General features: G+C 43.1%; 1 protein-coding gene across 2 annotated transcripts in view; it reads left to right on the forward strand.

Annotated features, from left to right (window-relative positions):
- The window catches only part of sema6bb (sema domain, transmembrane domain (TM), and cytoplasmic domain, (semaphorin) 6Bb), a 133,660-nt gene that overhangs the window by 85,448 nt on the left and 32,451 nt on the right, over positions 1–15,761 (forward strand). For both annotated transcript variants that reach the window (XR_014799376.1, XM_084920502.1), the window contains exons 11-15: positions 3,851–3,982; positions 4,945–5,094; positions 6,033–6,212; positions 8,885–9,025; positions 14,618–14,695. Coding sequence is in view for 1 of the 2 variants with exons in the window: in XM_084920502.1 (XP_084776628.1) it covers positions 3,851–3,982; positions 4,945–5,094; positions 6,033–6,212; positions 8,885–9,025; positions 14,618–14,695 (681 nt within the window). In the remaining variant the exon portion in view is untranslated. The remainder of the gene's footprint in view (positions 1–3,850; positions 3,983–4,944; positions 5,095–6,032; positions 6,213–8,884; positions 9,026–14,617; positions 14,696–15,761) is intronic.

Genomic DNA, 15,761 nt, shown 5'->3' on the forward strand with positions numbered 1-15,761 from the left:
AATGTGTGAGGTGATCTAAAAAAACCTCCCACTGGCCCCGGTGTGGCCCACTGCGCCACACTGGCCAAGTGCTTGCCAGACAAATTGCTTTGGCTGGCAGCTTGCAGTGAAAACAGCACGAAGAAGGACCCGGGAGTGGAGGAAAGAGCCATTCTCTCCTGCTATTTGGCCTGTGCAGTGTTGGACTGTAGCATGGGAATGAAGTCAGGGTTTTACTGTCTCCCCTGGACGCTCGGGAGTTACTCATCTCCACCTGTGAGCCACGTACTCCTGGAGTCATTTTACAGCTGCTCCACTGTTTTGGATCATTGTGGGATCATTTCATCTCCGTTTCCAGAACATAACATCACCCCAGGTTGCCAGTTCCTTTGTCGATCCAGCGCCGGAGCCCAGGGTCATTTCTCTCCCAACAGGAATGAAAGAGGAGTCCAGACTTCCTACCGACCACCCTCCTGCACACCTGATGCTCAAAAGGTCAAGGAAACATCAAACTTATGAGAAAGTGTAGGAGCTTTCTGGTAGCTGTGTTTCCTAGTTTATATAATAAATGATATATCTTTAAAAAAGAGCAGCGGGATGTCAAACTGAAGGGTTACCTGGGGCTGGTAATGAAAACAAACCATTCTCATTATTTTTATTTGTCGTTGTTTTGCCAGCTAAAAACGTCTATTTCTCCTGGAACAGACTGACAGCTCATTAGTTTTTGTTATAACCGCCCAGAAAAATATTTTATGGAAAACAGAGTAAATCTGCTGCATCCTGAGAGCGGGAGGCCATGTTTGGGTTTGGTTGTAAAGAATCCCAGGGGTCGGACAGCAGGATGCCCCTGTGGGAAAACACAGCAGAGGAGGGGAAATGAGGAGGACAAGGAGCAGGAGGAGAACAGGTTTACGATGCCAGGATGCACAGCTGTACAAACTAGACCCCCTGGGTCTGCAAGCAGAGAAGGCACCAGAATACATAATGAGGCAGCTAGCTGTTTCTTGAAAAATGGGCAGTGGATAGGAACAGGTAGCACGTGGAACGACCACGGCACCCCAAACAGTGAGAGTTTAAGAGCGAGGTTTGTTTGTCGAAATAGGCCACGGAGGTCAAGTTAGAGAGAAAACGAAAAATCCACACGAACGTCAAAGGGAAAGATCAAGAGAAAGTATGAAAAAACATAATTGTCAAAGTTCAGCAGCGTGGCGGGCAGGATGTGGACACAAATTAAGGACTCGTGAGACAAACGTTAAGTAAAGGGGAGCTTTAATGCTCAACTAATTCAGAAACACAAAAATATAAACTGTGGCTGAACTGGAATAAACAATCCCCAAACTAGGAATCTCAGGGAGACATGGAGCAAGGAAACACACTCCCCAGAGGCAGGACACGACAAAGGACACGACGAAGGACACAATGAAGGACAGGGGGACACTAAATACTCCGTATAATGAGGGGAGAGGATACAGGTAGGAACAGCTAACGGTAACGAACAAAACAACTCGAGGGGAAGAGAATAAAACAGGAAGAGAGACACAACCGAACAAAGAAAGACAACGAGACCAATGCAGAAACGAGGCCGAATGGGAACAAAAACGCATAAAACTAAATTCTGCAGTAACCAAGATACACAGCGACTCGAACATAAGCTAAGACTGAAAGGCAAAATATCAACAGAATGCTGGAAAATATAATAAATGGAAAATAGAAACGTTATAGGTGACATAACAAAAAGGCACAAATGATCCAAATGGTAGAAGTATAAAAGGTTCCAGTAAACCTTTTTTTTATAACATTTTACAACATACTTTACGGGAGCCTCTTGCCCAGTGACAGCCCACAGTTTCATCAGAAACCTCAGAAAAAAGCTTTAAGCCTGTCTGTAGAAATGCTACAGGTTACAACTTTTATTTTTCTACTTTTTTTTGTACAAAATCATTTTTCTATATTTATACCGGAACAGAAATTTTATAACCCTGATGTAAAATCTATAAATACACATATCCAAAGTCTCTGTAAGAGTTAAACCACCAATTAAAAGATTTTCCTTCCGTCCTGTAAAATCCTGGTGTCACGCGTCCGTTTGGACGGTGTGAAAATATTTCAGGCTGTCAGTGAGTTTGTTAAACAGCGAGGAAGCCCTTCAGACTCCACAGAAGTCCTCTCAGACAAACATCACACGAGTCTTTGTAAGCCTTGACAGTCTGCCACTCAACACCAGCAAAGAAGGCAAATTTCAGCAGGCTGAAGGAATGATGGAGATGTAAACAAAGGAAAAGCAGTCTCGAGTATGAGGGAGTAACTAGGAAATTATTGGAAATGAATTTTGTGTGCGAGAAAACACACACACACACTGACTTAAAAAAAATACAAGTGGGAGAGACAAAGAGAATAAAAATAAGAGTGAGAATAATTAGGAGAGTTCTGTGAGATAAACAGCCCGAGGCTTTTTGGCTTGCTTCTGTCAGACACCGAGCCCAACACGGGCCAAGCCCAGTGACCTGCAGCGAGAGAGAAAAATAGAGCCGGGGGCTGGAGGGGCGGGTGAAGGTAGAGAAAGGAAGCCAAGCTGGCGGTGATGCAAAGCTGGCAGATGTGTCAAACATAACATCTGGTGCCTGCAGCCCCGAGAGAGACGCCGTATCATCCACAGATACACCCGCAGCTCCGCCGTGCCGCCCGGGGTCGAGTCACATTCCTGCCTACGAACGATAAGTACCCAGGGAGACGGCGTGACCTGATCAAACGGCACATCGGGAGAGCGCGGCTCCCTACCGCAACCAAAATCCAGCCTTCAGGCGCTGCCGTTCCAAACAAACGCCGCGGCTTTCAAAGGGGCATTCAACAGAAACGCCTCTCAGCTTGATGCAGCGTCCTGGGGGCAAGCTTCAGAGACCCTCACATTCACCAGCTGGACATTTGCTTTTGAAGGAAACGTGAGAAGAGGAAATAAACAGACGGGGATTCTGTGGGTTTTATGTAGCAGCAGGTTCCAGGTGACTCAGTCTCAGGTTTTTTTAATGTGTGTGTGTGTATCTCTAAGGTATTAATACTGAGTCACTGTTCTCACACCACGCACTCCATTAGTCATTGATGAGGACACAGAGACTTCAGTGTGGAAGGAGGAAGCATGTTCAAAAACTCATTTCTTATCTCACCCTGACACCGCTCTCTTTACTCCTTTGTTCCGTAGTCGAAGCGCAGAAACGTAGCCTCAGAAGTGAGTCTGACTTTGTGTGAATGTGTCTGTATTTGTTGGTTTTGTCAGTGTGTGTTTGCTCGTGTCGAGTGTGGGACACAAACGCTTCTCAGAACAGATGCTCTGCGCCCTTTCGCTGGGTCCGCGAGTAGTTAAACAACCTCCGAGGTGCACCAGGCGTTTTACTGTAACATTTTGTTGGGTTCGTTTCCTTTATGGGAATCTTCTGCCCCCTTTGTGAAGAGAAAATATTCAGTGACTCACTTCCTGTTTGGTTTATATTTCAGGAATTCCAGCCAAGATCTTTTCACGGGCCTAATCTAGCTGTTGCATCCATCGCGTATCTATTCTTTTGGACACAGAGTTGACAGCATCTGTCCAATTTCCTTTGTGTTCCAGTAATGGATGTCAAAATATGAACAGCCCATATCCAATTTGTCATCTTTGCCGGGTGTCTGTCTCTTTCTCTTGTCACAATTGACTTTCTATATTTTAACTCTTTTCCTATTTCAAGTTTCACAGTCTATTTTTCAGCCGAGCTATAATCTACCTCATTTTCTCTTTTCCGTCACTTCTTCTTTCCGCAGCCTCGTTGGAACGTACAGCCTGCTGACACTGAGCCATTCTGTGTCAGTTCAAAGTCTTTTTATCAATCGCCTGTCTCTGTAGCATTCCAGGTTCGGCGGTGTGCGCCTTTGACATGGAGCAGCTGGCTGCTGTGTTTGATGGAAGGTTTAAGGAGCAGAAATCACCAGAGTCTATTTGGACGCCTGTTCCAGATGAAGTCATCCCAAAACCAAGGTGCAGATGGCGGTAATCAATTTGTGCACCTGTGTTCAAGTTGTTATCAAAGAATGATCAGGGGAATAAAGCTGCGTTGTAAAGTTTTGTTTTGAAGTCAGAGTTGGCCGTAAGACTCTTTGGAAAATGTGTTTTGCAGGTTGTCGTTCGTGGGTAGGGTTTCATCCCCAAAGGGCATATAGACAATGCAAAGTAACATGAGTGAATTTTACTCCTGGGTCTTTCAGTCAGGATCACTTTGGGAAAAATGGAGGATTGTTATTCCATCTGCAGCGAATTATATATATGGCAGTGTGGTTTTGTTCTGAGCTTCTTCCTCTCACACACACTGAAAGCCTATAATGGGGAGACAGCAAAAACCCCAAGCATAGACCAGAGCAGGCTTAGCATTAAAGGGGGAATAGCTGGGATTTCAATGTCTGGGTCTCAAAGTGGCTTGCATAGAACTGGAGGCGGGAGGGGGCGGTGTAAATTGTGCAGCCTTTATAAGATTTCCCAGTTTTAATGTAGGGTGTCTACTTTATACTAAAAAATGCCTCGAGGAGACTATTGTTGTGATTTTGTGCTATATAAATTAAATTAAAATTGAATTGAATCAACCAATCAGATGGAAGGGTCCCAGCCGAACCCTCAGCTGATGTGTCCTGTGAACTAAAGCTACGGTTGTGCTTTTTATATGATTAAATAAGTATGAAAGACAAAAGTCTGTTGATACACACTGAAGCAGAAAAATCCCTTATCACAAGGATAAAGCTTGTTGCCCTCCAATCTACGTCTTGTGCTCGTGCATATCTGTCACTTTATTTCTACTTTATATGTCAGGTCCTTTTAACTGAATCAGATCAGTATGTTTTTGAAAAAAAAAGGATATCTGTCTGAGTGTGAGACACTCAGACTGTCTAGACTGCTTAATTATATAATACTATCTTTGTGCTTAACATGCTTAATCTTATTTTCCCCAGACCTGGTGGTTGTGCCGTTCAAGGATCCAAGTTTAATTCCTCCAACTCCTTCCCCGATGAGATGTTAAATTTTGTGAAGACCCATCCTCTGATGGATGAAGCAGTCCCATCACTGGGACAACGACCCTGGATAGTGAGAACCATGGTCAGGTGAGACGGTCCGAGCATTACTACTATATTATTCACTCAAACTGCATAAATATCTCTTTGCAACATAATGGTGAGACATTTGATTTATTATATCTGTCCAGTTGGAAATATGTCCATACATATAGAATATATATGGACATATTTCATTTTTCCCGCGATATCGTGTTCAGCTGTAACAGCTAAAACAAATTAAATCTGTCATACTCACAATTGTTTGTTTTGTAACCAAAGTTGAAAATGAATGAAACTGGGGGTGCACATTAATTACGCTTTAACAGTTCAAGTCGCAACAGTTAATTAGAGGAGATGCGGTGTGTATGAGATCTGAAACGGCCTGTAATCCTGTATATTTACATGAACTCCTCTCTTTGCTGAACAGCAACCGACATAAGTTGGTTGTTGAAGCCTGTGGTAGCAGGCAAGCAGCTGTGGCTCATCAAGTCCCACATAAATACTGGTGCCTGCCCCCTGCCTCCCACTGTCTACCGTACGGAGTCCCACAGCCACCAGGGGATTATGGGGACCGGGTGCACGAGGAATATTAAACACCCGGCACAACATGGCTTCTATTCTCATCTACTTACTCACACACACAGAACTCTGTGTGGATCAGCAGCACTCTGCTATTGTCCTAGGACAAACCCATTTACTTGAGTAATATTATTAATGTCGGAAACGTCTGCCATAATTAGTTTATTATGCAAATTTGATGAGCGGTTTCTTCTCTAAGGAATTCATATCATTTTCCAGTGACTCGAGTGAAAATGGCATATCACGATGTAAATTCACACCAGGCCGTATTTTACATCTAAACCAATAATTTGTAATGCACTTAAATCATAAACTCACCTCCAGAAGCTACTTTGTGGAAGTGAGTCCCAAATGAGCTGCACAGCGCCGTGGCATTAACGCAGCGCTCTGTTTCCCCTGCGGTTAAGGTACCAGCTGAATAAGATTGTGGTGGATACCGAGGCCGGGCCCTACAGAAACCGCACCGTCCTCTTCCTCAGCTCAAGCAGAGGGACCATCCTCAAGTTTCTCATCATGCCCAACCAGGACAATACCGTTACCAATAGCAACATCTTCCTGGAAGAACTGGAGGGCTTCAACCCCGATAAGTAAGCGAGTACAACAAAGCACGATCTGATTAAGAATTACACACGTGTTTTTGGACTGTTAGAAGAATAGTTTTTGGATGTAGATGTGAATAATGTGTGATGGAGACTGCTGGCAGGTTTCTTTCATTAAAAATGAGCCATTTTCACACATGAACTCGTCGGGCGTCGGGGGATTTAGGTGAGGACAACGTCTGAAGCTGTCCTTTTCCACATGGAGCACACTTCAGACATGTCCTCACTGGAAATACTCCATTTGGTTCAGGCGGCGCCTTTGCTTTTCCCACACGAGTGCAAATAAGTGCAAATCGACATCACATGGACTGCATCAGACTCTTTCATGCACTTCCACTGAGTGATGCATGGTAAAGTTCAGGGCTCCAGTGCATGTGTGAAGACAGTTTATATTGCATCCGTGCGTGATGTATAGTACGTGACATGTTAATCAGGAAGCTTTAAAGTTGCTGTTTTCCTTATGTGACTAACTACCCGTAGGCAGACTTGGTATTTGTTATATAGACACGAAAGTGAAGAAATTCTTTATTATTCCTTTAAGGCACAAACCTGGGTAGTGAGAGAGCTTGGCGTGGAACAGCTCGCAAATAGATGACGCAGGTCGAGGGAAGGAAGGGGTTAGGTGACATCTAGCTTTGATGTATACGCAGCGCGGGGAGCCGGGGAGGTGATGTTTCGATGTTTTTTTTCCTCGCTACCTAGCCTGACCTGTCTCTCCAATGTGATGTTTGTGTATTGTATGTACGGTCGGCAAGGTCTGTCATCTCGGTTGTGGGCAAAAGACCTGCAACTGACAAATAAAGGCTATCTCATCTCATCTCATCTCATCTCATCATCTCATGTGGCTCTTACTAAAAGAGGCGCTGCAAGGGGAGACAAAAGCACTTGTCTCGGAAACACGTCGAATCATACAGAAAAGCTCACCTACTCGTTGTGCGATGTACGTAATTGTGGCAGATGTGAGGAGATGAAACGGCCTGCAGAGAATAGGAATTAGGCAAACAGAAAAGAAAAGCGGTTAATGTTCATTATCGAGAAATCTCAACATGTTTTAACGAGCCTGAGAAGAGCAGCATTAGTGAGAAAACATCAGTAATGAAACGATGATAAAATCACAATATCTTTAATCTTGACCAAAGTTACAGATTGTCAGGAAAATTGATCCCTTATCTTCAGACTGCAGCTGAATCACATTTAATATCTGGATCTTGGCAGAAGATCGGAGTAGATTGGGCTTCTTGATCCATTCTAATTAGCATTTTGCATGAGGCGCGCAGCTTTGAGGCTCCTCTGAATGCCCATCATTACGTAATGAACACAGGGTACAATAGCCTTTCAGTCTTCTTTTTGTTCTTTGTTGAGATGGTGGATGACTCCGGGCTGGGAGGGGGGGGGTTGCCTCACAGATGCACGCAGCTTTGGCTGGTGATTATCTTTTACCGAGGCTAATTAGAGTCATTTAAAAAACAAAGTACATGTTTCTAAACACGAGCTTTCTGTTTTAGCTAATTGTGCTCACTGATATATGCCATTTTTCCCTGTGGAAACAAAGTATTATTCCTTCAACCAACAGACTGGCAACACAATCCCATCTCCTCACACGGTTTCACTTGTTATTCATGTATCTACCACTCTCTTTTCTTTTTCCATCTCCCCCCAAACACCAATTTCTGTCAGATGTGACAAAGTGGGGGACAGAGATGATGGCAAGTGAAATGAGAGGGTCCTGTGAATAGGCTTATGTGGACTGGAGTAATTTGGTCCGCACGGTGAGGTGAGCTTTCCGGGCTTTCACAGCAGGGATCCAGCTAATCAGGAGACGGAGCACTATCACATCATTTTTTTTCTGCAGACCGCAGACTCACCTTATATCCACAGACAAAACAGGTCACACAGAAACAGGGCAGCTAACATAGTTCTCACTTAAGAAGTCATCACAGAAAAAAAACACTGACCTGTGATAGGTCGGCTTCCACAGTGAACCAAGCAATCACCTAAAATCACCGAATGTCTTTCATTTTCTCTTTACCAGACTCTTTTTTTTTTTTGCCTTTTTCCTACATTTGTTAGCTACGTGATATTTTCTTCACCTTCACTGCCCCCCCCCCCCCCCCCCCCTCCCTTTTGTGATATTGGCTGTGAAGAATTGACTCACAGCTTGGCCTTAGCAGAATGATAGATTCTTCTTAATGACTGTGGGCCCGCTGCAATGCTATTACCATAAACCATCCAGATACAACTCATGCATGAGTGCACATGTGCATAAAAAGGTATAAATCAGCTACGTGAAGGCAGGTCGGTGCCAGCTATCGCAGCTCTAAGTGCCAATTAGATGAGATTCAGCTTCTGGTGCTGGATTTGATGGCCAGCCGACCCCTCGAACTTCTATAATCAGCGCCGTGGATTTTTGGGTTGATACTGTAACATCTACACGCATGGTCTCTCTAATCAATTACTTTTTTATTATGGCTTTTATTTATAAAGCTGTTTATGTTTGGCTGTGTTTCATATTTGGTCATTAGGGAGTTTTTTTTCCAGCTGTAAAGCTAAAAGTGGGGTCAGAGGTTTAATGTGCTGCCTCGGTCTGGTAATTGAAATTGTGTAATTCTAAAAAATATTTTTTTTATGTGTATCTGCATCTGTGTGTGTGCTCATTGCAGGTGTGCTGAGGACTCTCTGCAGGCCAGGCAGCTGTTGTCCCTGACTCTAGACCGGATGAGCCACACTCTGCTCCTCGCCTTCCCGTCCTGTGTGGTCAGAGTACCAGTGGCACGATGCCAGCTTTACTCCCGATGCATGAAGTAAGCCTCCGACAAAAAAACGTTCACACAATAGCAAAGAAGGGCAGCGGGGCAAAGATGAGATGTTAGGTGACCCTCGAGGAACCATCTGGCCTTCACAAGTGTCCTTCTTCCAGCTGTAGCTGTAGCAGACCCGTCTTTGCTGCAATAATAACACAATATTACAACTTATAACATCTGCCGCTTTGCCCTTGAGCGAGATGGCAATCTGTTAAATGCAGCACAGTAAAAATGAGTCAAACTTTAATAAAATAGGTGAATAAGTTGGCATAAAATCAAGTGAAAGCTTTTAATGTAATAAATTCAATTAAAATAGTGGTGTATTATTTTTGTTTTACTCTGTCGTGTGCAGCATAATTTTACTTTCCAGTAATAATAATTGCTGATAATGCAATACATGATATTTTAACTTGATAGCAGAGTAGTAATGATGTGAACGAGTCCTGCAGTTGAGCAGAAACAGAGCAGAAAAGCGAACCTTACGCGGCAAACACTTCCAAAACCCAACGACCAAACACTTCCACAAATCCACAAATCCCAAAAGGCCAGCTCCAAAAAGTCCAGATTGAAATGTCCTTGCAGTGACCAACTTGAGTGAGCAACACCCTCAACCTCTTGGCAACCAACCGAGATCACAAGGTGATTGGAGGCAAAAGTGCAGATCAAAAGTGTGTGTCTTCGCAGTAAGGAACTCGACTCAGCTCTCAGCAAACTGCTTGTATTCTGGTTTTATTAAAACAAAGTCGCCCGTGTCATATATCAGCATCCTGCAGCAACTACCTTTGTGAATTTCTGCTTCACATCTGTGAGGTTTTGGGTCGACTCTGAATGTTAGTTAATGCGAAGTTCTGTGTTTGCAGAGATCAACAGATTTGAGATTTGCACTGATTTATCGCAGTTGATTGCGATGCATGTAATTGCCAACTTGACTCCAATGTATTGCAAACTGATAGCAGACTTAGCGTCTTATTGCCACACAAATGCGCTTTGAACACGAAAACTCACTGCGAGCGGTTGCAGACCTGGTCCCCACCTTTGAAGCAAAGAGGAAAAAGGAAAAGAGAAGTGCCAGATACGGTAGCTGCGGTCACACAGCAGTCATCACCTCAGCTAATGTGAGTTAGCGACTGGTCTTGGTGCTGTTTGGAGCATTTTAAATGCTTGCTTTGCTGTTAATTGTGCTCACAGATCATCTAAAAAAAATCTGTGCTCAGTCTGGCTTTCAATGAGTAAAATTACAGCTTAATTTTTGTTCTGTTTCAGCACTATTTAGTAGTTGTGAATCCATACAGTGTACAGATGATCCTTGTAAAGCAAGCTCGTTACTCTTTAGCTAGTAACTTAGCACCCAACCCTCCTGATCACTCTGTTCATCACTACATTTTAGATTGTGGGAATGAACAGTGAAGAAGCTGGATTTCTGGAAGCCTGGCTGTGCTGCAATTAAACATAAAGATTTATTCAAAGCAAGGCTGTTTCACCTGCACACACCCACACAGTCTGCACACTGGAGAGAATCACACTTCAGTCTAGTTGCCCGTGGCTGTGGCCCTTCAGAGTCCACTGACACAGTAACACAGACTGGTACACACTCTGGTACATGAGGCGTGCAGTTGTGTTCACTGAACCAGGTGAGTCGTACAAGCGTGTAATGCACATTAAGAAAGCACTCGCATGCTTTCTGAGGTGTGTATGGTGTGTGCACTTTTATTTTCGATGTGTGTATGAGAGTTAATTTTCTGTGTGCAAATAGGTTAAATATTTCTTAGTCATGCTTTGCTGGCTTCAAGTGTATTTTTTTTAACCTTTGAAGAATATTTTTGAGCACTTTGAATTTGGTTCAGTGCGATGACAGTTGATGTGCAGATTCCTTTCCACCTGACTTTAATCCTGTTTGATATGCTTGCATTTTTAAATAAAATCTTCAGTATTTCATAGTAACAGCTCGGCTTTATGCTGTGTGCCGAGCGTACAGCTGGATCTTTTGATGTCGTTTAACTCTGGCTCATTAAGCTCTGGTGCAGAATATCATTAAAGGTGCATGCAGAGTCTTCCCCTGCTGGTCATTAGAAAGAAGACAGTCTTAAAAGACTTTGTGCTTGCTTCATTTTGCAGACTCTAAACCTACGCCCATCTTTTACACCATCTGTCCTTAACTTTTGCACCTTTGCTGTTACTGTGCCGGTAGTTTGGTAAAAAGAAAGACTGCCAGCTGGTTTGGTGCTGCAGATATAGCTGTACCTATAATATTTGTCTAAATACACCTTAGTAAGTTTCCCCTCGAAGACGCCTTTAGTCACCGTCAGCTTCTGCCATGATTCTGGCTGATATTTGACGATTTTTCTTGGCAGAATTGGTAAAGTTCTCTAAATCAGATGGTTTCCTGGCACAGTCCCGGCTTCTAAGAGCCGTCCTCTGATTTCATTAGCTTTGGGAAGGCCATTCCAGAAGCTTAATGTTAGCCTGCTTTATCCACTCCCCAACCAGCTCTGATGTGTTTTTGGGATCAATGTCCGGTTGGAACACCTGACTGTGTTTCAGTCATCTAGCTGCTGATAGAAGGTAGTCCAATTCTCCCTCTGAGATCTTCACTAAATTCTTTGGACTTTCCCATGGTTCTGAGTTTTGGTCAGTCCAATGAGTGCTGTCAAACAAATTCTCTTAACGCTGCAAAGAGAAACTATCACCTCTAGTCAAAAACGTAATTGGCCTAGGCCTTGTCAAGTTAAAAGATACTGTTGAGCCATCGGCCATAACGTTGAGCTTGTGTGAATTAGAGACATCTGAAAGTAATTCAGACTTTTTTTAAAATAAAAAAGCCATTAAAGATATATGCTGTGCAATCATTCCACCAAAAAAGCAAAAGATTACCAGACATATATATATTTAGATATCTCTAAATATGTGGTTTAGATGAATACTCTTATCCGAAATATGTTTAGTGTTATTGACACCAGTTTTGTTTAAAACTTGCAGTCTTTGGGACACTTTTTTGGCAGTCTGTGGCGTTTGCGGTTTTGTCAGCATTACATTATCAGTGGAGCTGTGAGCAGGGGAGATTTGTTGCTGCACTCAAGGACATGCCATTTTATTTTTAGAGATGGAGTAAGCAATTTTTCAGAAAGTTTGACATTTGAACTTAACAGCCAAATAAACACACTCCTCCCTTCACTGCTCCAAATTCATGGGTGTGCATTGCTAGGACAATGACATTTAGCAACTGAGTTAGCTGACCCAAGGAGAAATGTTCCAGACTTTGAATGTTGACTTCTTTTTGTCATAGCAGAAACACACAAACACGCCGTTCAAAGTGCAAGAGAGTAAAAAGCACCAAGTTAGTTGTTTAGATTTTTAGAAGGTTTTCACAGGGGAACCATTAAAGGTGCCTCCTGTTCCCCACTGTAACCAAAGCCAGCAACTAATGTGACCTCCTGCCAACCACTGCAAAACATCCCGGTGAGCTGGAGCCGGTCAGCAGCTTTATAGGGAAAAAATATTTGAAAGTCACATTTTTACTACATATGCTTTGTAAACAGTTCCTGCAAGCTTGCCTCACATCTGGCTCTTGTGCTGGCTTTCTCTACGTTCGCCTAATTACGGACAAGACCGAAAACATGCCCACAATTGAACCAAAGCATGTGCACAAACACTTTTTCCTCTCTGTGGTTATTCATCGGCTGTTTTCCTGTCTGGAAATGTGCATGGATTCACAGTGATGTCCTGCACACACAGTCTGTGCACATGGAATAACTTCTCCTGCGGCTGGTTGGCTGGAGTAGTGACGTGTGGGCCGGTCCAAGCCACTTTGTTTTGTTCCCATTGAGAGAGTCAGGAGTTTTTTTCTGTGAACACACAGAATGAATTTGAAGTGTACCGGAATATTTTGGCTGACTTTACCTTGAAGAGAATTAGTAAAAATATGAAGTGAGTGATAGTGTTAACATATCTAATTTATGACTCATGTTTTCGAAAGTCAAATTTAGATGAAAAACCTCAGGCAGTGCTGATGCTGAGAATCCGTTTTGGTGAAGGTTGCTGTTGAAAAGCTCAGATCTCTGCTGAGACTCCCACAGTCTCCTAAGAAGTCTTAAATTAAGGTCCCTTTGCACAGCATTCAGCTCCATGATCAGAACCTTTACGAAAGACTTATTTTGACCGTTTATCAAACTGTCACCTAGTTAAACATCAAGAATTCAGTTTCAGTCTTTCAGGAAGTGTTTTTTAAGCGCCCGTCCCTCCTCACAGCTCTGTTATTAGCTTGCACTCTATTGATTTTTCTCAAAAATGACAAAATATTCACTGCACTGAACAGCATCAAACACGTTTTACAGGCTGTAAAACTTGAAGGTCAGTGACTTTCAAGGAGATGGAAATCCATCTAAAAAATTCACACCATCACTCCTAATTATCAGTATTTGCTTTATAGTGGATTCAGTTAAGGAAAAAGTAATCAGGAGATATTTTATGACAAGCAGTTTTTAGTTAGTGTGAGCACAGTATGGTCTAATCCAGCGGTCCCCGATCCCCGGGCCTCGGCCCGGTACCGGTCCGTGAGTCGTTTGGTACCGGGCCACGCGAGTTGAGGCTCAGGTGTGAAATGTATGGTTTTCAGGGTTTTTATCGGTTTTCAGTGTTATTTTGTTATCTTTTGATTGTTAACTCTGTTTTCCTGGGTCTTTTCACGTGTGTTATGAATAAATCTTCCTTTTTTCGGTACCGGTACTAGTTTTATTTTGTTGTATTTATCCGCGACACCTTAAAGGCCGGTCCGTGAAAATATTGTCGGGCATAAACCGGTCCGTGGCGCAAAAAAGGTTGGGGACCGCTGGTCTAATCCATGAGCACACCACCAGAAAGATAAGCAGGGTGATGGCTAATGAAAGTCAGTTAACTGCAGTTATAGTCACAATCTGCAAATCTAGCAGCCAAGCTTCCTTAACGCTTCCCCCAAATAGACAGCATTTGATGACCTCCCCTGTACCCTTTTCCAAAGGTAGCTGCATACTCAGAGACCAACATCACTAACTTGCAATGCACACCCAGTTATTTTGTTTAATGACAGACCTGAAATATGACAGAAACTACTTGGATCAGAAGAGAGACACATGGGTTACTCTGAGTAAGAGTTAAATTTGTAACATCAATGAAATATCCAGACACACAGATTTCTTTTTATTGAATGTATTCACTCTAACAGCGTGCTGTATTACAGACTCCTCTTTGCTCCCCTCTAGTTTCTCTGACAGTGGACTCTGATTGTTAGCTACGTTACCTGTGCAGGTGTTTCAGTTTGCATCATTGTTAAAATCATGTCATCTGTGGCTGTTTTTCTGAGCTAACATAAACATTCACAGCTAATATGAATAAAACTGTAACGCATTACCTCACCAGTGTGATTTCCCGTGAGCCACATTGAATAGATTGTTATCAGCTGCTTCATGACATCATCAGTCTCTGTGTTTAGTTGCTGTTTTGACCCAGAGACCGATTTAAGGCGGCAGCTGCACACTGTGCACTTACGGCGACCAAAGTAGAACTGGGAACCTTTTCAGGGTTCAGGCAGTCAAATAATTTGTTTTCTCTCCTCTGCAGGAACTGCATCGCCTCCAGGGACCCTTACTGTGGCTGGACCAGAGGAAGCACCTGCTCTTTCCTCAGACCTGGAACCAGGTACGGCATCCTTCTTTCGTTTTTTCGTGTATTTACAACACCACATCATACACTGCTCACTTTTATATTTAAAACAAATTCTTTGACACACTGTTTCAAAATCTTTTTCTTTATGTCGCTCTGAAGCTCTGTGTGTGCTTTTCCTGCAGTTTTTCTCTGATCTGCTGCTTTGATCCATCTTGCTTTCCTTTGAATTTCTTTGAACTTTTATCACTTCTCAAGGTTACTTTTCTGACAGCAGACCACCCATGGAGACCATGCATTTTTTCTTAAGTGTGGAAGTGGCTGGGTTTTATTTGCAATGATTTATATTTATAAATGACATCTGTGCCCTCGGAGTAACCTCTCCACGTACATGACAGCGTCACAGTTATTGTGGCGCTCGTAAAACGTGTACGCGTTTAGCTGGATTCGGTGTTTTTGCATGTTTCTCTGTTTTCTGCGTAACACACGCACACAGAGCGTTGTCTACATGAATGTGTGTGTGTGTGTGAAGTGCAGCGGCCTCTCTTGACAGCTCACCTCCAGTTGTGGCTGTTTCCTTCCAGAGAAATCAGATTTCTCTTTAGTCAAGCTGCTTATTGAATTAGGCTTTCAAACACAGGTGTAGTGCCAGCCGAACAGGCAACACAGGCCTTAAAGACCACCCCGGGCTGCCTGCTTATACTGTTATAGGCCTCTGTGTTGGTCTTGATTTGATTTAACAAGGGCGGTCAACTCGGCAATCGATTCTGCATTGAGTTACCGTGGATTTCCTCTTTGTGGAATAATGCAACCTCTCTTTCCAAACCGCTCAGCAGCTCGTGTTGTTAGATGCAGTTTCTGAGGGAGAGCTGTTTTGTAGTTTACATAAAGGTAGAGCCATCAGGATTTGCTTCTGCCAACAAGAATTTTGTGACAATTCAATATTTTGTTTTCCCGTAAGCCACCAATTTAGTCTTTTGTCAGTTGTACCGACCAACATTTTCAAAATACAGTGTCCAATCGTGATTACCACCGACCAGTTTTTATACGTCTGTCTTAATTATTTGCACAATGACGCATCAATAAAAGCAAAGCAGCGTAA

Source organism: Perissodus microlepis, chromosome 23 (genome assembly GCF_051167445.1).
Source record: "Perissodus microlepis isolate ML-2025 ecotype Zambia chromosome 23, ASM5116744v1, whole genome shotgun sequence".
In the NCBI taxonomy this organism is placed as follows: Eukaryota; Metazoa; Chordata; class Actinopteri; order Cichliformes; family Cichlidae; genus Perissodus; species Perissodus microlepis.